Genomic DNA, 15,109 nt, shown 5'->3' with positions numbered 1-15,109 from the left:
TCTGCTTCTAGTATGCAATGAGGACAGTTTCTTCTTTCCAACAAAAAATAAATGAAAATTAAATAAGTTGGAAGAATCAGAAATGTGTGCCGCTAAATACACTAACCTTGTTGACTGAGTTAGTGTGAAACATCACAAACGCAGAGTATGTAAAACTTTTAGTAACAGCTGAGTACTGAACATACATGAACAAAGAAACCAGAGTGGGGAAGCAGTTACTTATAGAAAGTATGATGTTAAGTCTGGGCAGAAAAAAAATAATTATAGAAAGTTACATCACCTCACATAGTCCTTAAATATAGTCACATTCGTTCAAAAACAAGTATAACATGAAAACCACCTCTAACGCCAAATATGATAGCTTAAGAGCAAAAGCTATGACCATAAGCAACTACAAAAAATATGTAAAAGTAATGTCCTGTAAATATGGAATGGATGTATTCACTGCACAAACATTATAAAATATACAACTTATTACTTTGCAATAAAAGCAGTTTTAGAAACAGCACAAAAGAAGACATTCTGCTTTACTCTACAGCACAATATTTTAACAAATATTAATTACAACATTATTCTTTTCTAAGGTGTAGTGTTGGGGAGTAACATGACATGCTACTACAACTTTTAAATTCCACCAGTATTATTTATTTGTGTGTTCTAAGTGTGCACAGTTGGTTAGCAAATTTATTACTAATGTTAATATCTTTAAAAAGCCTAAAAGAACTGTCAAGAAACAAAATATTAAGCAAACTACAACCTATTATGCTAGGTCAGTATGAAGAGGATTTCATACTGTTAAACCCTTACATCATTGTCATCAATTTAATCAGTCCATATAAGTTGGCTTAACAAACCTAACTTTTGTTTAGATCATGTCTCTAACAGTCTGAGAACATCACTAGCAACACTGAGATACCTAACAACAGAACACTGGAATATTTTCAAGTTTGTTTTTAAATTTGTGGTGTTTTATTTTCATAGTTCTCACTCCCTCCCTCCTCCTCTCTCTCAACCGTACTTTTATTCACATATTCCACCCAAAGCATATAAAATGCTTCAAAATTTCAGTGAAAGGACACTCATTACAAATTTTTTATAAGTAACACACTGGATAAATTGTTTCATTCTGAAGAACAGCAACAACTTTGAAAAAACAAACAGGTAATTCATTATGTTACACAGTGTGGCACAAAAATTCTGTACAAAATATAAATCAGATTTCTGAGAAAATGCTGAAATGTTCTATGTACATATTGCTTTTGGACATTATACTGGGAAATTGTATACACATATTTTCATTACCATGATATGCATTTTACTGTTTATGTAATCACATTCTCATAGGAAATATAAAACAGAATGAATATGTCTCTCACACACACATTTATTTTATGCAGTTGTTTTAATATTATTTGTAAAATATACAAACACTGTCTGAAATTATTTCCTTATGTTCAATAAAAACAAAAGTTTTGCATCACATCACAAATGCAGTCTAGCCTAATTCAAAATCATAACGTTATTTGTGTGACCACTACAGCATTCCAATTACAAAAGGAACAGCAAGTTTATTGGAGATCTTAAATTTCATGCAGAGTGCTGTATGTAAGTCTCAATGTTCGTACACCCAATCAGTTCAAGTGCGAAGTGAAATTTGTTGACTGGTCCAAAGCATGGCCCACTGAAATCTATTCAAGTCATTACTATGTGAAGATTAATTCATCTTATAATGAATGGACAGTAACACGTGAACTCAGAATACAGACAGATGGTTGAATCGACATGTTATGCAGTCTTAACACTTATGGCAGAAGATCATACAAGTAAGTCTCACGAAACCAACAGGCAGTTTTTTCCCCTAATTAATAACTACCATTTTTCAATTTCCCCTTTAGACAGATTATTGTGGATATGGTGCACTACTCTTTTTGCCTCTGCTCATGTGTGACGATCTATGGAGCTAACACTGTGACAATCTTCTGGATTAAGCCACCATATTTTGTGCCAGGAAATTGTGTAAGAGTGCACTGATCTTCAACACTATAGCACTATGTCAATTCCAGCTGAATTCTTCATTCAACTTCCAAAGCTGAAAAATTGGTCTACAAGATATTTATATTTATTTGTTTACATCCAGTTTAGTCTTAGTACAGCTCTAAGATTTGTTTTAAAGTAGCTAAATGATATGTTGATTTGAAAATGAAAACTCTGCAGACCATTATGAAATGTGATCTCCAAATTCTATGTACCTTAAATGCACCAATATTCCAGTCAATATATGATCTTCACCAGTACAGTCAAATATACAGCCAAACTAAACACAAACACTGCCACACAAAAAGGGATAAAGCAGATCCAGCTGCAGAGGAAACCTCTTGTTCAGAGTGGAATGTACCAAACAATTTTCATACTGCCAGGAAGAAGAAAATGCTTTGTAGCTTTTACCGTTATGAGGCAGGAAACAGCACACAAAATAATGGTTTCCTGTGTGTTTCTAACAATACTGAATGCTTTCTCAGTGTGTATAGTATGAAAATGATTTCCCTCCACTCTGGTTTGAGATGATTATTGGTGATTTACTCTTGATCTGTACAAATAAAAATTAAAATCACACACAAAAATAACACACAACGCACACAAAAATCCACTATAAAATTTTTGACCATCAGATCACAAATGTTCAGTCATCTTAGTTATTTCTTAAAATTACACAAAGTTTTGCTTGCAAAGAACAAAGAAGGCATGATTCAAATAAAAAATGTATTAAATAAAAATTCTCAACTTATTTTTAATGACAGGCTTTCTGTCAGGATACGGCTGTGAAACTATCACATGTGAAACCTGAATCAGTGCATGTCAAATGAACATTTTAGGTGATCGTAATATTAGAAACCTTAAGTACATCACACCTTAGTAGCTGCTTATTAGAAGTGGCTTAAAACATAAAATTAACAGAAAAACTATTACAATAATGCAATTAAGAATATTACAGCACAAATTTTGTGTCATAAAAATACATTCTTCTAACAGATTACATTTAAATATATAAAAGTGGATTTCCATGTAATACATTTTCATTTTTTGGTCTTTCATGACCATAAATAATTACAGTCTAAAATATAAAGAAATACTGGAAAGAAGCTGTCAACATGTATGCCAAGTTGCCTACAAACTGTTTGACTTTTAATGTTTAGACTTCATATAGGTCTAATGGTTAGAGGAAATACGTGGTATAAACAATGAGCCTATCATATGGGCGTCTGAAATTAATACTTGGGGGGGGGGGGGGGGGGGGGGGGACATGCAAGCATGACAATACTGAAAAAACTTAAACCTGTCAAATAATTAGTTACTATGCATTTCAAAAGTAGTTTCTCTTTTGTTCTCCATACACATAACTATGATGATCTTTAACCAAATTGTTAGAGAAACAATGTGGTTAGTGCAATAGTCTCAGAAGTACAAAATAAATGCTCTGCTTACAAAATTACAACTCTTAACAGGCCAGTAATGAACCTCTTCCTAGTAACAATGTCACAGAATAATCAGTACAGCCACTAATCTTGTAAAATAATGTGCCAACCTGTTCTTTTCGTGAAGTACAAACACCCAAATATCTTCACTCAAAAGGTACCATAAATTAATTTCCCATGAATGTTAAACTTACTGCATGTATATTCCAGTCCATACCTATACCATCTCTTAGAAATTACAGTTAAGAGCAATAACAGAAGATTCCCACGAGTATTTTTCATGCAAAACTACGATACTAACTTAGAAAATAACTTGGCAAAACATTGTTACTTATGGCACATGTTACTGTCTATTGGCCCACGTAATAGGCACTAAATGGCAGTACATAACAAGAAAACATGGCAGTAGGTTGCATGATTGGAAGAACACCTCAAGTTCGTGATTCGAAGTTCAGGAAGAGTTCCAAAAATTTTAACTCTTCAACAATATCCTCCCCTTTTTCTGTTAAATTTCATAAAGTGCATATCTTTGTCAAACAGTGTATTTGCACTATAACTGGAATATTTACTTGAATGTAACAATAAAAGTTAAATATGTGACAGTGTACTGATAATCACACAACTGTTAAGACGGATGTCAGACAAGGGCAAGTAATATGGACAAGGGTAGACTGAAAGAGAAGACCCTTTATTTCCAATGCTTTAACAACTGCTATGAGCAGTAAATTAAGTTACCAAGATTTAGAAAGCTGTACCATACATCAATCTGAAATCCACTAGATCGAGGGAATTTTGTGCGAATGTTTCTTAGCGTCAAATTCATGGAAAAATTGGAAAGAGTATTAAAGACAGAAAACCAACGTGACAATCTGTGGAATTTCATTCCAGCTGCAACAGTTTGCATAATGAAGCCTCAAGGTCTGTCTTTCTAAAACATGAAAGTCCAATAATACCGAAATAATGAACACCGCTACTGTTCACATTGTGTATTTTTATGAGATGCATTGTAACTGAAAATACTCTCATACACTTGGAAAAAGCTACAGCTAACAACATATGCCCTTTCTATCCAACAAAGACCACTCACTATAACAAAATTTTAATACTACAAGGGCAAGTGAAGGAGCACAAATGCAAAAGAACCAGACATGATAAAGGATAGTTTAACAAACATTGTGTATAAGCTGCTAGCAAAGTCACAAACAGAAAGTGATCAAACTGTCTTTGTACAAAAGAGAATCCCTTCAATAACCAAATATGATAGTCAATAGAGGGGAGAGAAAAAAAACAGACAGCAACATCCACTGCACAGATGAATCAGCAAAGATACAATACAAACAATATATACCAATAACTAGTTTATCAGCAGTGAAGCAGTTGATAGTACTATTATAAGCTGAAATTGGAGTACTGGCATTTTCTCTCCATAATCTATTCATGATTTTACAATTTAACTCTCCCAAATAAATTGAGATATTACAGTAAAGTTAATTTTGTTCCTTCTCCAGTCAGTTAATACTACATAACTGAAAAAGGTGATATCAAAATACTTTTTACAAAATGATTAAAATAATTCCATTATAATGTTTAATTGGTCATTCACCATTAGTCAGTCATTATAATTGGTGTTTATATTTACCAGTGAAAATTCTAATTCATGTTGTAGGACTTCTATCCAAGTATTTATTCCTCACTTCCTTCAACATGTTTATCACTTCTATTCTTTAATCAACAAGCTGCTTTTGCTATGGTCATCATAAGAGCAATTGTATATACCTGTGGGCGAGTAGCATACATATAATATGCCGAGGATAATCTATACTGAAAATTTAACTTCTTTCGCAATCTGTCTTCCCCATTTCTCCTCCATAAGGCCTAACAAACCTTCCTGAACTCAAATGTGTTACTGTACAACAATGGGTTGTTACAGATAACAATACTTAACAAATCTGTCTTGTTCTGCTCTTGAAAAATTTCATTAGGGACATAGATCACGTAATACCCTGGCATCTAACTCCATTTCCACTCATTACTTTAAGAATTCTGTTCTTTGATGATCCTTAGCTCTAACTAGTGTACAATCACTTCTGTTCTGACAGGCAGAGAAGAATCTCCATAAAACCTGTTAATGAAAGTTCCTGATGATAATTACTGTATTCATGCAAAAAAGAAAAATGTGAGACCACTGAAAGTGGGGAAGCAGGCTTGTGCAGTGTTTATATATAGTCCAGCAACACACAGTTTCAGTACCTAAGCAGTTCACTGAAACACTCTACAATATACTGAAGATATCTTGGCAGGTGTTGACACTGTATCTACACACCAACTGCTCTGAAGCCTTTAACTGGGCTGACAGTAACAGCTACAGGTTGACAAGACTAATGACTGATTCAAAATCTGTTAAGTTTCCCCATGATTAACTCCATTCTCTTATACATTCACTTAACTAAAAAAACTGTAATTACACTACTAGGATGTTGCTGAATTTCTCTTCTCTCCTAAAATAATTCTAAAGTACGTATCACAAATTGGAGACTTTTGTAGAAGGGTCACAAGTCAAACCTGACATAAGGACCAAACAAACAATAGTACTATGAAGTAAATGCAGAACTTGACACCCCAGATAAAGATAACATCCAGCTAGAACTGGGGTTAGTAAAAATGCTTATATAAAGCTGCACAAATGGAAAACATAATGTGATTAATGCAACAAAAAGCAAAGGAATGTGTAAGTACAATTATTCGAACAACTCTTAAATTACAATCTTAATCAGGTAACCCGTGTGAAGGAAATTATTTTCCTTTGAAACTAGTAACCATCATCCACAAGAATCTCATACCCAGCAGAAATGTTAGACATCTGAATTTAAATGCTAATAATGGTGTGTATTTGCCACTGAAAATTATTCTCTTTCAATTTTTCAGTGTGATATCTGAGAACAAGAACTGAGGACATCGGGCTTGCCTCTTGATTCCTCTCCACGGAAATGTTGCACCTAAAAATAAAAAAAAAATATATATATATATATATATATATATATATATATATATATATATATTTATTTAATATCAATGGTTAAAAAGAGTGTGCCTGCTAGAAATTAATTTTTTTTCTATAGTATTATAGACTTTTATGCAATATCTACCTACAAGACAAACATATCGGAAGGATAAAAGATTTTGAAATCACTTACTTTGATACTGATCTAAATAGCAAGTGTGGAATTGTCCCATTCAAGATCTCTAATTTTTCCACCTTCCCCACCTTCCTCCTCTTCCTCATCCGTTGAGTCTAAATCATCATCACGATAGCTCGAACCATCATCAGATGTGTCGTCGTCTTCACACGCAGCATTGTTACTGCTGTTACCACCAGGTCTCGGTGGTTGTGCCGAGCCATCCAGTTGCTAAAGTTTAAACAATGTTATTAATACAGTTACTCAGAAAAATGAAACATATGACATGTATCTTGCAATACCATTTCATGTTGCACTTTATCATGGACGTCAAAAATTTAGTCTAAAAATTAAAATACAAAATTGAGAAAATAAGACAAATTTTTAAGTTGGGTTCAAACAAGAAATAGCACTTGACATCTTTGGATTTCCATATCTGTAACCCATTTAACATGTCAAGCCAATTGCAGTGCCCCTGGCAGATTATTTCTGTACTGAGACTTCTTTGATGCGAGTTATCATCTGTGTTTACAAACGGCAACAAAACTTCATGTGTGCCTAATGTTGTCTGCTTCTCAGTTTGGAGCCTATATCTGGATAGAGAAGGATACATATAAATAAAAAAGTATATAATTTACTTACAGGGGTTTTAATCATCTACTTGTACATCTAACAACATGCATTTTAATCATAAATGCAACTAACTGTTTCAATATTTTGTGAACACAGTAACTGGATAGAGATTTCATGACAATAGAAGCAGTGCTAAAGTTACCACTGTACTGCAGGAATAGAATGATAGAATGACCAATGGGACTGCAGGAGTGGTGGGTAGATTTGTTATTGACAGCAAAGCTTGTTAGTTAACTGTAGTCAGAATACCATAACAAATTCAGAAACTTGTTGAGGACACAGAAGAGGAAACCACCACACTTTTAACCAAAACTTGCCAGCTGCCGAGGATCCACTTTTTTTTTTAAGTTCTGAACCTTACCTACATAGTTGCCACCTACTTCAACCTCTCACCTCTCATTTGCTACAAAGTACAGGATGTCTCCGTGACACTTCTCTACACCTGTATGTATCTGTCTGCACCTACCCATAACATTATGATCAGACAGAATACTGGAGACATAAAATTATCTCATTGTGATAAATTGAACTTTCTGATAAGCATGTGTCACCACTACAATGACGTTCTTAGTCCACTTTTTCTATACAAAATACCACAGAATTATAAAATACATGTAATTACACATCTATTGGAATTGCACCGATGACTTGAGAAATTTGAGTGCAACAGTGAAGTTACCTGCAAAATTCTTTAATGGCTGGCTGCATAAAATGTCCAGATGAAAACAAGTTAATTGTTGGATGTTTTTATGACTACCTGATTCAACTGTGATAGTTTTAGAGACGTTCAAACAAAGTTTGCAGTTAGTAGCGCAAAAATATCTAGATGCAATATTATTTGGAGGCAACTTGAACATATCGCGAGTAGATTAGGAATGCCTACGTATTCACTGCAGGGGGTACAGACAGTATTGCGAAGTGCTTTTGAACAAGTTTTCCAAGAACTGTCTTGAACAGCTAGTTTGGAAGCCCACACACAAGTGAAATATCTTCAACCTTGTAGCTACAAGCAAGGCTGGACCTTATCAATGGCTTTACTGTAGAGATGGGGATTAGTGATCGTGGTATCATGGCAACTATGGTTACAAAAGTTAATCAATCAAGAAGGCTAGGAGACTATTTCTGCTGGAAAGAGCAATAAGCTGTTGTTAGCATCCCACTCAAGACAATAAACTGACATTTAATTACAAATGATAGGCATAGAGAAATTACAGGCAAAGTTTAAATGGATTTTAATTTGCGTTCCGGATAAGTATGTGTCGAGTAAGTGGATTTAGAATGGAAAAACCCATGTGGGATTAACAACAAAATTTGGAAAATGCTGAGGAAGAACAGTCTGTTGCACACTCAGATCAAAATAGAAGAGACAAATGATGACAGACAAAAGTTAATAGAACTTTGTACGTCTGTAAAAGAATTGATGGCACTACCACCATCATATGTTAGAAAAACATCTTGCTGAGAGCCCAGGAAAATTGTGGTCCTACATAAAATCAGTGAGTGTGTCTAAGGCATCTATCTAGTCATTCACTGACCAGTATGGTGTGGCAGCACAAGATGGCAAAATGAAAGCAGAAGTTCTACATTCCACATTTAACAAATGTCCGCCCCAGGAGCTGAGTGGTCAGCGTGACGGATTGCCGTCCTCTGGGCCCGGGTTCGATTCCCGGCTGGGTCGGAGATTTTCTCCGCTCAGGGACTGGGTGTTGTGTTGTGTTCATCATCATTTCATCCCCATCCGGCGTGCAGGTCGCCCAATGTGGCGCCGAATGTAATAAGACCTGCGATATGGCGGCCGGACCTGCCCCGCGAGGGGCCTCCCGGCCAATGACGCCAAACGCTCATTTCCATTTCCATTTAACAAATTGTTCATGCAAGAGAATTATACAAACTGTTTGGCCATCACACAGACTCCTGTATGGAGGACATAGTAATTAGCAACCCTGGTGTAGAAAAACAACTGAAAGAGTTTCAAGTAAGCTGCAGGTCCAGATGGAATCCCAATTCAGTTTCACGAAGAATACTTCATGGCACTGGCCCTTACTTAGCTCGCATTTACCGTAAATCTCTCACCTAGTGCTAAGTCCCAAGCGACTGGAAAAAAGTGCAGGTGACTTCAGAATATACAGGGTGTTTCAAAAATGACCGGTATATTTGAAACGGCAATAAAAACTAAACGAGCAGCGATAGAAATACACCGTTTGTTGCAATATGCTTGGGACAACAGTACATTTTCAGGCGGACAAACTTTCGAAATTACAGTAGTTACAATTTTCAACAACAGATGGCGCTGCAAGTGATGTGAAAGATATAGAAGACAACGCAGTCTGTGGGTGCGCCATTCTGTACGTCGTCTTTCTGCTGTAAGCGTGTGCTGTTCACAACGTGCAAGTGTGCTGTAGACAACATGGTTTATTCCTTAGAAGAAGAGGATTTTTCTGGTGTTGGAATTCCACCGCCTAGAACACAGTGTTGTTGCAATAAGACGAAGTTTTCAACGGAGGTTTAATGTAACCAAAGGACCGAAAAGCGATACAATAAAGGATCTGTTTGAAAATTTTCAACGGACTGGGAACGTGACGGATGAACGTGCTGGAAGGTAGGGCGACCGCGTACGGCAACCACAGAGGGCAACGCGCAGCTAGTGCAGCAGGTGATCCAACAGCGGCCTCGGGTTTCCGTTCGCCGTGTTGCAGCTGCGGTCCAAATGACGCCAACGTCCACGTATCGTCTCATGCGCCAGAGTTTACACCTCTATCCATACAAAATTCAAACGCGGCAACCCCTCAGCGCCACTACCATTGCTGCACTAGAGACATTCGCTAACGATATAGTGCACAGGATTGATGACGGCGATATGCATGTGGGCAGCATTTGGTTTACTGACGAAGCTTATTTTTACCTGGACGGCTTCGTCAATAAACAGAACTGGCGCATATGGGGAACCGAAAAGCCCCATGTTGCAGTCCCATCGTCCCTGCATCCTCAAAAAGTACTGGTCTGGGCCGCCATTTCTTCCAAAGGAATCATTGGCCCATTTTTCAGATCCGAAACGATTACTGCATCACGCTATCTGGACATTCTTCCTGAATTTGTGGCGGTACAAACTGCCTTAGACGACACTGCGAACACCTCGTGGTTTATGCAAGATGGTGCCCGGCCACATCGCACGGCCGACGTCTTTAATTTCCTGAATGAATATTTCGATGATCGTGTGATTGCTTTGGGCTATCCGAAACATACAGGAGGCGGCGTGGATTGGCCTCCCTATTCGCCAGACATGAACCCCTGTGACTTCTTTCTGTGGGGACACTTGAAAGACCAGGTGTACCGCCAGAATCCAGAAACAATTGAACAGCTGAAGCAGTACCTCTCATCTGCATGTGAAGCCATTCCGCCAGACACGTTGTCAAAGGTTTCAGGTAATTTCATTCAGAGACTACGCCATATTATTGCTACGCATGGTGGATATGTGGAAAATATCGTACTATAGAGTTTCCCAGACCGCAGCGCCATCTGTTGTTGAAAATTGTAACTACTGTAATTTCGAAAGTTTGTCTGCCTGAAAATGTACTGTTGTCCCAAGCATATTGCAACAAACGGTGTATTTCTATCGCTGCTCGTTTAGTTTTTATTGCTGTTTCAAATATACCGGTCATTTTTGAAACACCCTGTATGAAGGGTAAAGGAAAAGACCTGCAAAATTATAAACCAATATCCTTAACACAACTCTGCTTCAGAATTATTGAAAATATTCTCAGTTCAAATAAAATTTCCTTGAGAGGGAAAAGCTTCTGTCCACTAATCAGCACAGTTCTAGAAAGCATCGCTAGTGCAAAACACAGGTTGCCCTTTTCTCACATGATATGCTGTGAACCATGGATGAAGGACAACAGGCAGATTCCATATTCATAGATTTCCAGAAAGCAATTGACACAGTGCCCCCACTGTAGACTTAACGAGGGTATGAGGATACAGAATAGGTTCCCAGATATGCGAATAGTTGAAAGACTGCTTAAGTAAAAGAACCCAGTACGCTATCCTTGACAGCGAATGTTCAAAGACAAGGGTATCACCACGAGTGCCCAAAGAAGTATGATAGGGCCGCTACTATTTTGTGTATACATAAATGATGTGCTGGATGGGGTTAGCAGCAATCTGCAACTGTTTTTTGATGATGCTACGGTGTAGGGGCATACGGTTGGCTTCATTTTATTGGGAGAATTTCAGGAAAGTGTAGCCCATCTGTAAACGGATTGCATACAGGACACTAGTGCGACCCATTCATTGCTTAAGTGTTTGGGATCTGCACCAAGTTGGATTACAGGAAGACATCAAAGCAATTCAGGGGTGGGCTGCTCGATTTGTTACCAGCAGGTCTGAGCAAAACCCAAGTATGAAGAAAATCCTTCATGAACTCAAATAGGAATCCCTAGAGGGAAGGCACGTTCTTTCTAAGAAACATTACTGAGAAAATTTAGAGAGAGAATTGGCATTTGAAGGTGACTGCACAATGATCAATTCTACTGACACCTATGTACATTTTGCGTAAGGACTACAATGATAAGAGAAATCAGGGCTCGTACAAGGCATACGGAAAGTTGTTTTTATCTTGCTCTGTTTGAAACTGGAACAGGTAAGAAAATGACTACCAGTGGTACAGCAAACCCTCTGTCACACACTGTACAGTGGCTTGTGGAGTAATCACGTACATGTAGATGATATTAAATGGGTTCTGTAATACAAAGAGCATCAGCAACCACACATCTGCTGTAGATGCAATGTCTTTTGTGTACTCAGAATTTTAGAGCTACACAGATGCCATAACCAATACACAATTGCTGTTGTTGATCGACTTACATTGTGATTGCCAGCTGATTTACACACTAGCATGTCATGCACACCTATCACGAGTAGTCACCTTTAGACAACAAAGTCATTCCTGTGAAATGGGTTTAAGATTTACTGGTTATATGTGGAAACACTGGCTACAACTCAAACAGCATTTATTCACAAACTCCAGTCACAAAACCATCAGATTATTCATGCCACATATAATTTTACTATACAATGAGAGGTATCAGTTTTTCAGAAGGAAACTTTTAAACACAAACTTAACCCTCAGATTCCAAACTTTTCTCCCAAATTTTACTAAAATTGTTACTCCACACATTGAATTATAAATTTAGTAAACAACAGCTGGCTGTAAACATTTACATTATTCTGTGGTACAAAATTTGATAGTTTTCCTTTATTAAGGAAAAAAAATTGGTTGACAGTCTATCACCCTCCCCCTTTTACGCTCATTAGGAGATGTGATATTTATATCAGATTCCTTGTCTCAAATTCATGGCATATTCCAGTTTTTTGAATGCAGAGGTCTATAGCATAAAAAAGTATAGTACTTGCATGAATTTCAGGGTGGCATACATCAAGAATACAACTAGAAACATTAATTCATGGCTAAAGGGGGGGGGGGGGAGGAGGAGGATTACAAGTGATGTGGATTAAAGATGGCTTACCAATCGTCCAAGCAAAAAGCTGTTCTTTCAAGAAAGATCTCTTGCTGTATACCTTAATGCAACGCACAGGAAGCATCAGCCCTTTTCGAATTTACCAAGACAGTTAGAAGTCGCTAATCTTTAATCACATTAGCAAAGAGAAAGAATGATTAGGGTGAGGGTCGCGATTAGTGAGAGCGGGGATGGGGTGGGGGGGTGGGGGGGGGGGGGAAGCTGTGGAAGAGATGGAGGTTGCACACCTACCTCTCCGCAGAGCCAAGGGCAGTGGGGTCCCACCAGAGGCTCCAGTGCAAGTCTACAGCACTGGCTGGGAGCACTGACTCAAAATACTAGAGCCACCACTCTAAACTTGTCTACATCTAGACCAATGTGAGCCTCCCAGCTTCAGTCTATGCCCTGCTGTCAACTATTACTTATAGTGCAGCCCTCAAAATGTGGAAATTGTTAGTTTACTGACCCTGTATTGCCTCTGGGCACTTTCATGTCATTGTATGTTGTAGCCTACCAATAAACAAATTCAATAACCAATGTTTGTGCAGTGTGCCATAACACTTACATTCTCCTCAACCCAGATAAGCTGTTATTTTCAAGAGAGCAGAGAGTGGAGCTTTGGTACTATAAACAGCACAGAAAAAATATCCAAAGAAACAAAATGTACAATAGTGTTACAAGTTTCTGCAAACAAAGCTTTTATCAACTGTTTCCTTCACTCTTTAATATTCTACAATGGAGATATCAACCAAGGCAAGATGAGAGACAAACGGTTGGTCTTTTAAGTCAACAGTGTCCAGACATACTCGTACATGGTGTGCAATGAGCAGGTACTGAGATGCTCCAGACACAGCTAGACTGTGGTTCTGGTGTTCCAACAGAGACTGCAATGTTATGTATGAAGCTCTCAGTACGTGACACTCCAATACCGATGTCCGAGCTGCCTCCTCTTATTTACTCTAAAGACACTGATCTCAGATTCTAAAATTAGCGTAATGATTTTCATAATTTTTTTATTCAAAAAGGATTCACAAAATGTGATAGTCTGGAAACACCAATCATGGCAATGAAGCAGACTTTCTGACTTCAACATGTACTACTTTTTATCATAGTAACCAAATTTGAGCTTTTCTTACTTCACAGTGAAGATCCTTTAATGGGAAAGAAATATAAGTGACTTTAGGCCCTTGTATAGTTTGAATGGTGCTGCTGTTTCACTTTTTTTTCGCAATGAGACAGTATACATATAAAGAGCAATATTATGAAATTTGTCAATTAGGTCTTTTATCACTCTACGTATTCACCTCAAAACAATGAAAATTTATTCCTTACTTTGCTTATGAGCATCTCCATTATGGAAGTTACAAAAATTGTACAATATAAAACCCAAGATAAAACAGAAGACGCTACAAAAAACCTTTGATATGACAGATCAGTCCATCCTATTCCTTTATTATAAATCAAATAGTTAGTAGTGTATTTAACACATTGAATTAAATGGATACTTTGACGTACACATTCACCAGTGACACACCAATCTCTTGTAATAGTGACTCCTTTCAGCTGAAAAATTTCAGTTCAACAGCAACTGATGAGAACCACTACATAAAACAGTATTTCATTTGTAATAGTGCTACTTCAACAAAAGCACCAACACAGATATACTGCCACTCTAATAAAACTGTTTCACTTATTTTAGGTCTCCCACACAAAGAACACACTGTAAGAAATTTACTTCACTGCAAACAACTAAGATCTCTACTATTTCGCCACCTGTGCCACATAGTGGAGTAATCTGATTTTTAATGTTCCAGTGAGAAATTTAACTTCATGAAACATCAATCCATTACACATTGTTTGATACAGTGTTTACAAGGTAAGTTGAGATTTTTGATTTGGTTTCTAAAAACTGCACATACCTCCATTGGATTGACGGTTATAGTAAGGGCAGAGTCATCCCAGGCCATTTCAGTGTCAGCAATTTCCTCCTGTGTAGCCCGATGATGTGCAGCACGGATTCTGATTACTCCCAACACAATCATGAACAATAAGAAACCCACACAGACAACTATGATAATGGTGACTGCATGACCTGTGACACAAACAGACAAACAAAAAATTAACAAAACCTCAACAATCTTAAAATAATGTTTATGTACAATATTGTTTTAAAAGATAATATAATCTTTTCAGACAGATTTTCATATTCTTTCATTCCATGCAATGGTACTGAAAACTTGGAAGAATCCTCCACAAACATTAATAAATTATCACAACTCAGTTGTTTCAGTAAGGCCATTCGGATTTTATATAA

At 37.1% G+C, this 15,109-nt stretch overlaps 1 protein-coding gene across 1 annotated transcript in view; it reads right to left on the bottom strand.

Moving 5' to 3' along the window:
* Positions 1-411: 411 nt before the first annotated feature.
* Positions 412-15,109, bottom strand: part of LOC124721946 (calsyntenin-1) — an 81,597-nt gene continuing 66,899 nt past the window's right edge. The window contains exons 16-18 of the mRNA XM_047247109.1: positions 14,715-14,887; positions 6,668-6,880; positions 412-6,469 (exon numbers count right to left, since the gene is read on the bottom strand). Coding sequence (XP_047103065.1) covers positions 6,680-6,880; positions 14,715-14,887 — 374 coding nt within the window. The 3' untranslated portion in view covers positions 412-6,469; positions 6,668-6,679. The remainder of the gene's footprint in view (positions 6,470-6,667; positions 6,881-14,714; positions 14,888-15,109) is intronic.

The sequence above is a fragment of the Schistocerca piceifrons genome, chromosome X, assembly GCF_021461385.2.
Source record: "Schistocerca piceifrons isolate TAMUIC-IGC-003096 chromosome X, iqSchPice1.1, whole genome shotgun sequence".
Taxonomy (NCBI): domain Eukaryota; kingdom Metazoa; phylum Arthropoda; class Insecta; order Orthoptera; family Acrididae; genus Schistocerca; species Schistocerca piceifrons.
The sequence above is the reverse complement of the archived record's forward strand: the minus strand, read 5'-3'. Positions and strand labels throughout refer to the sequence as shown.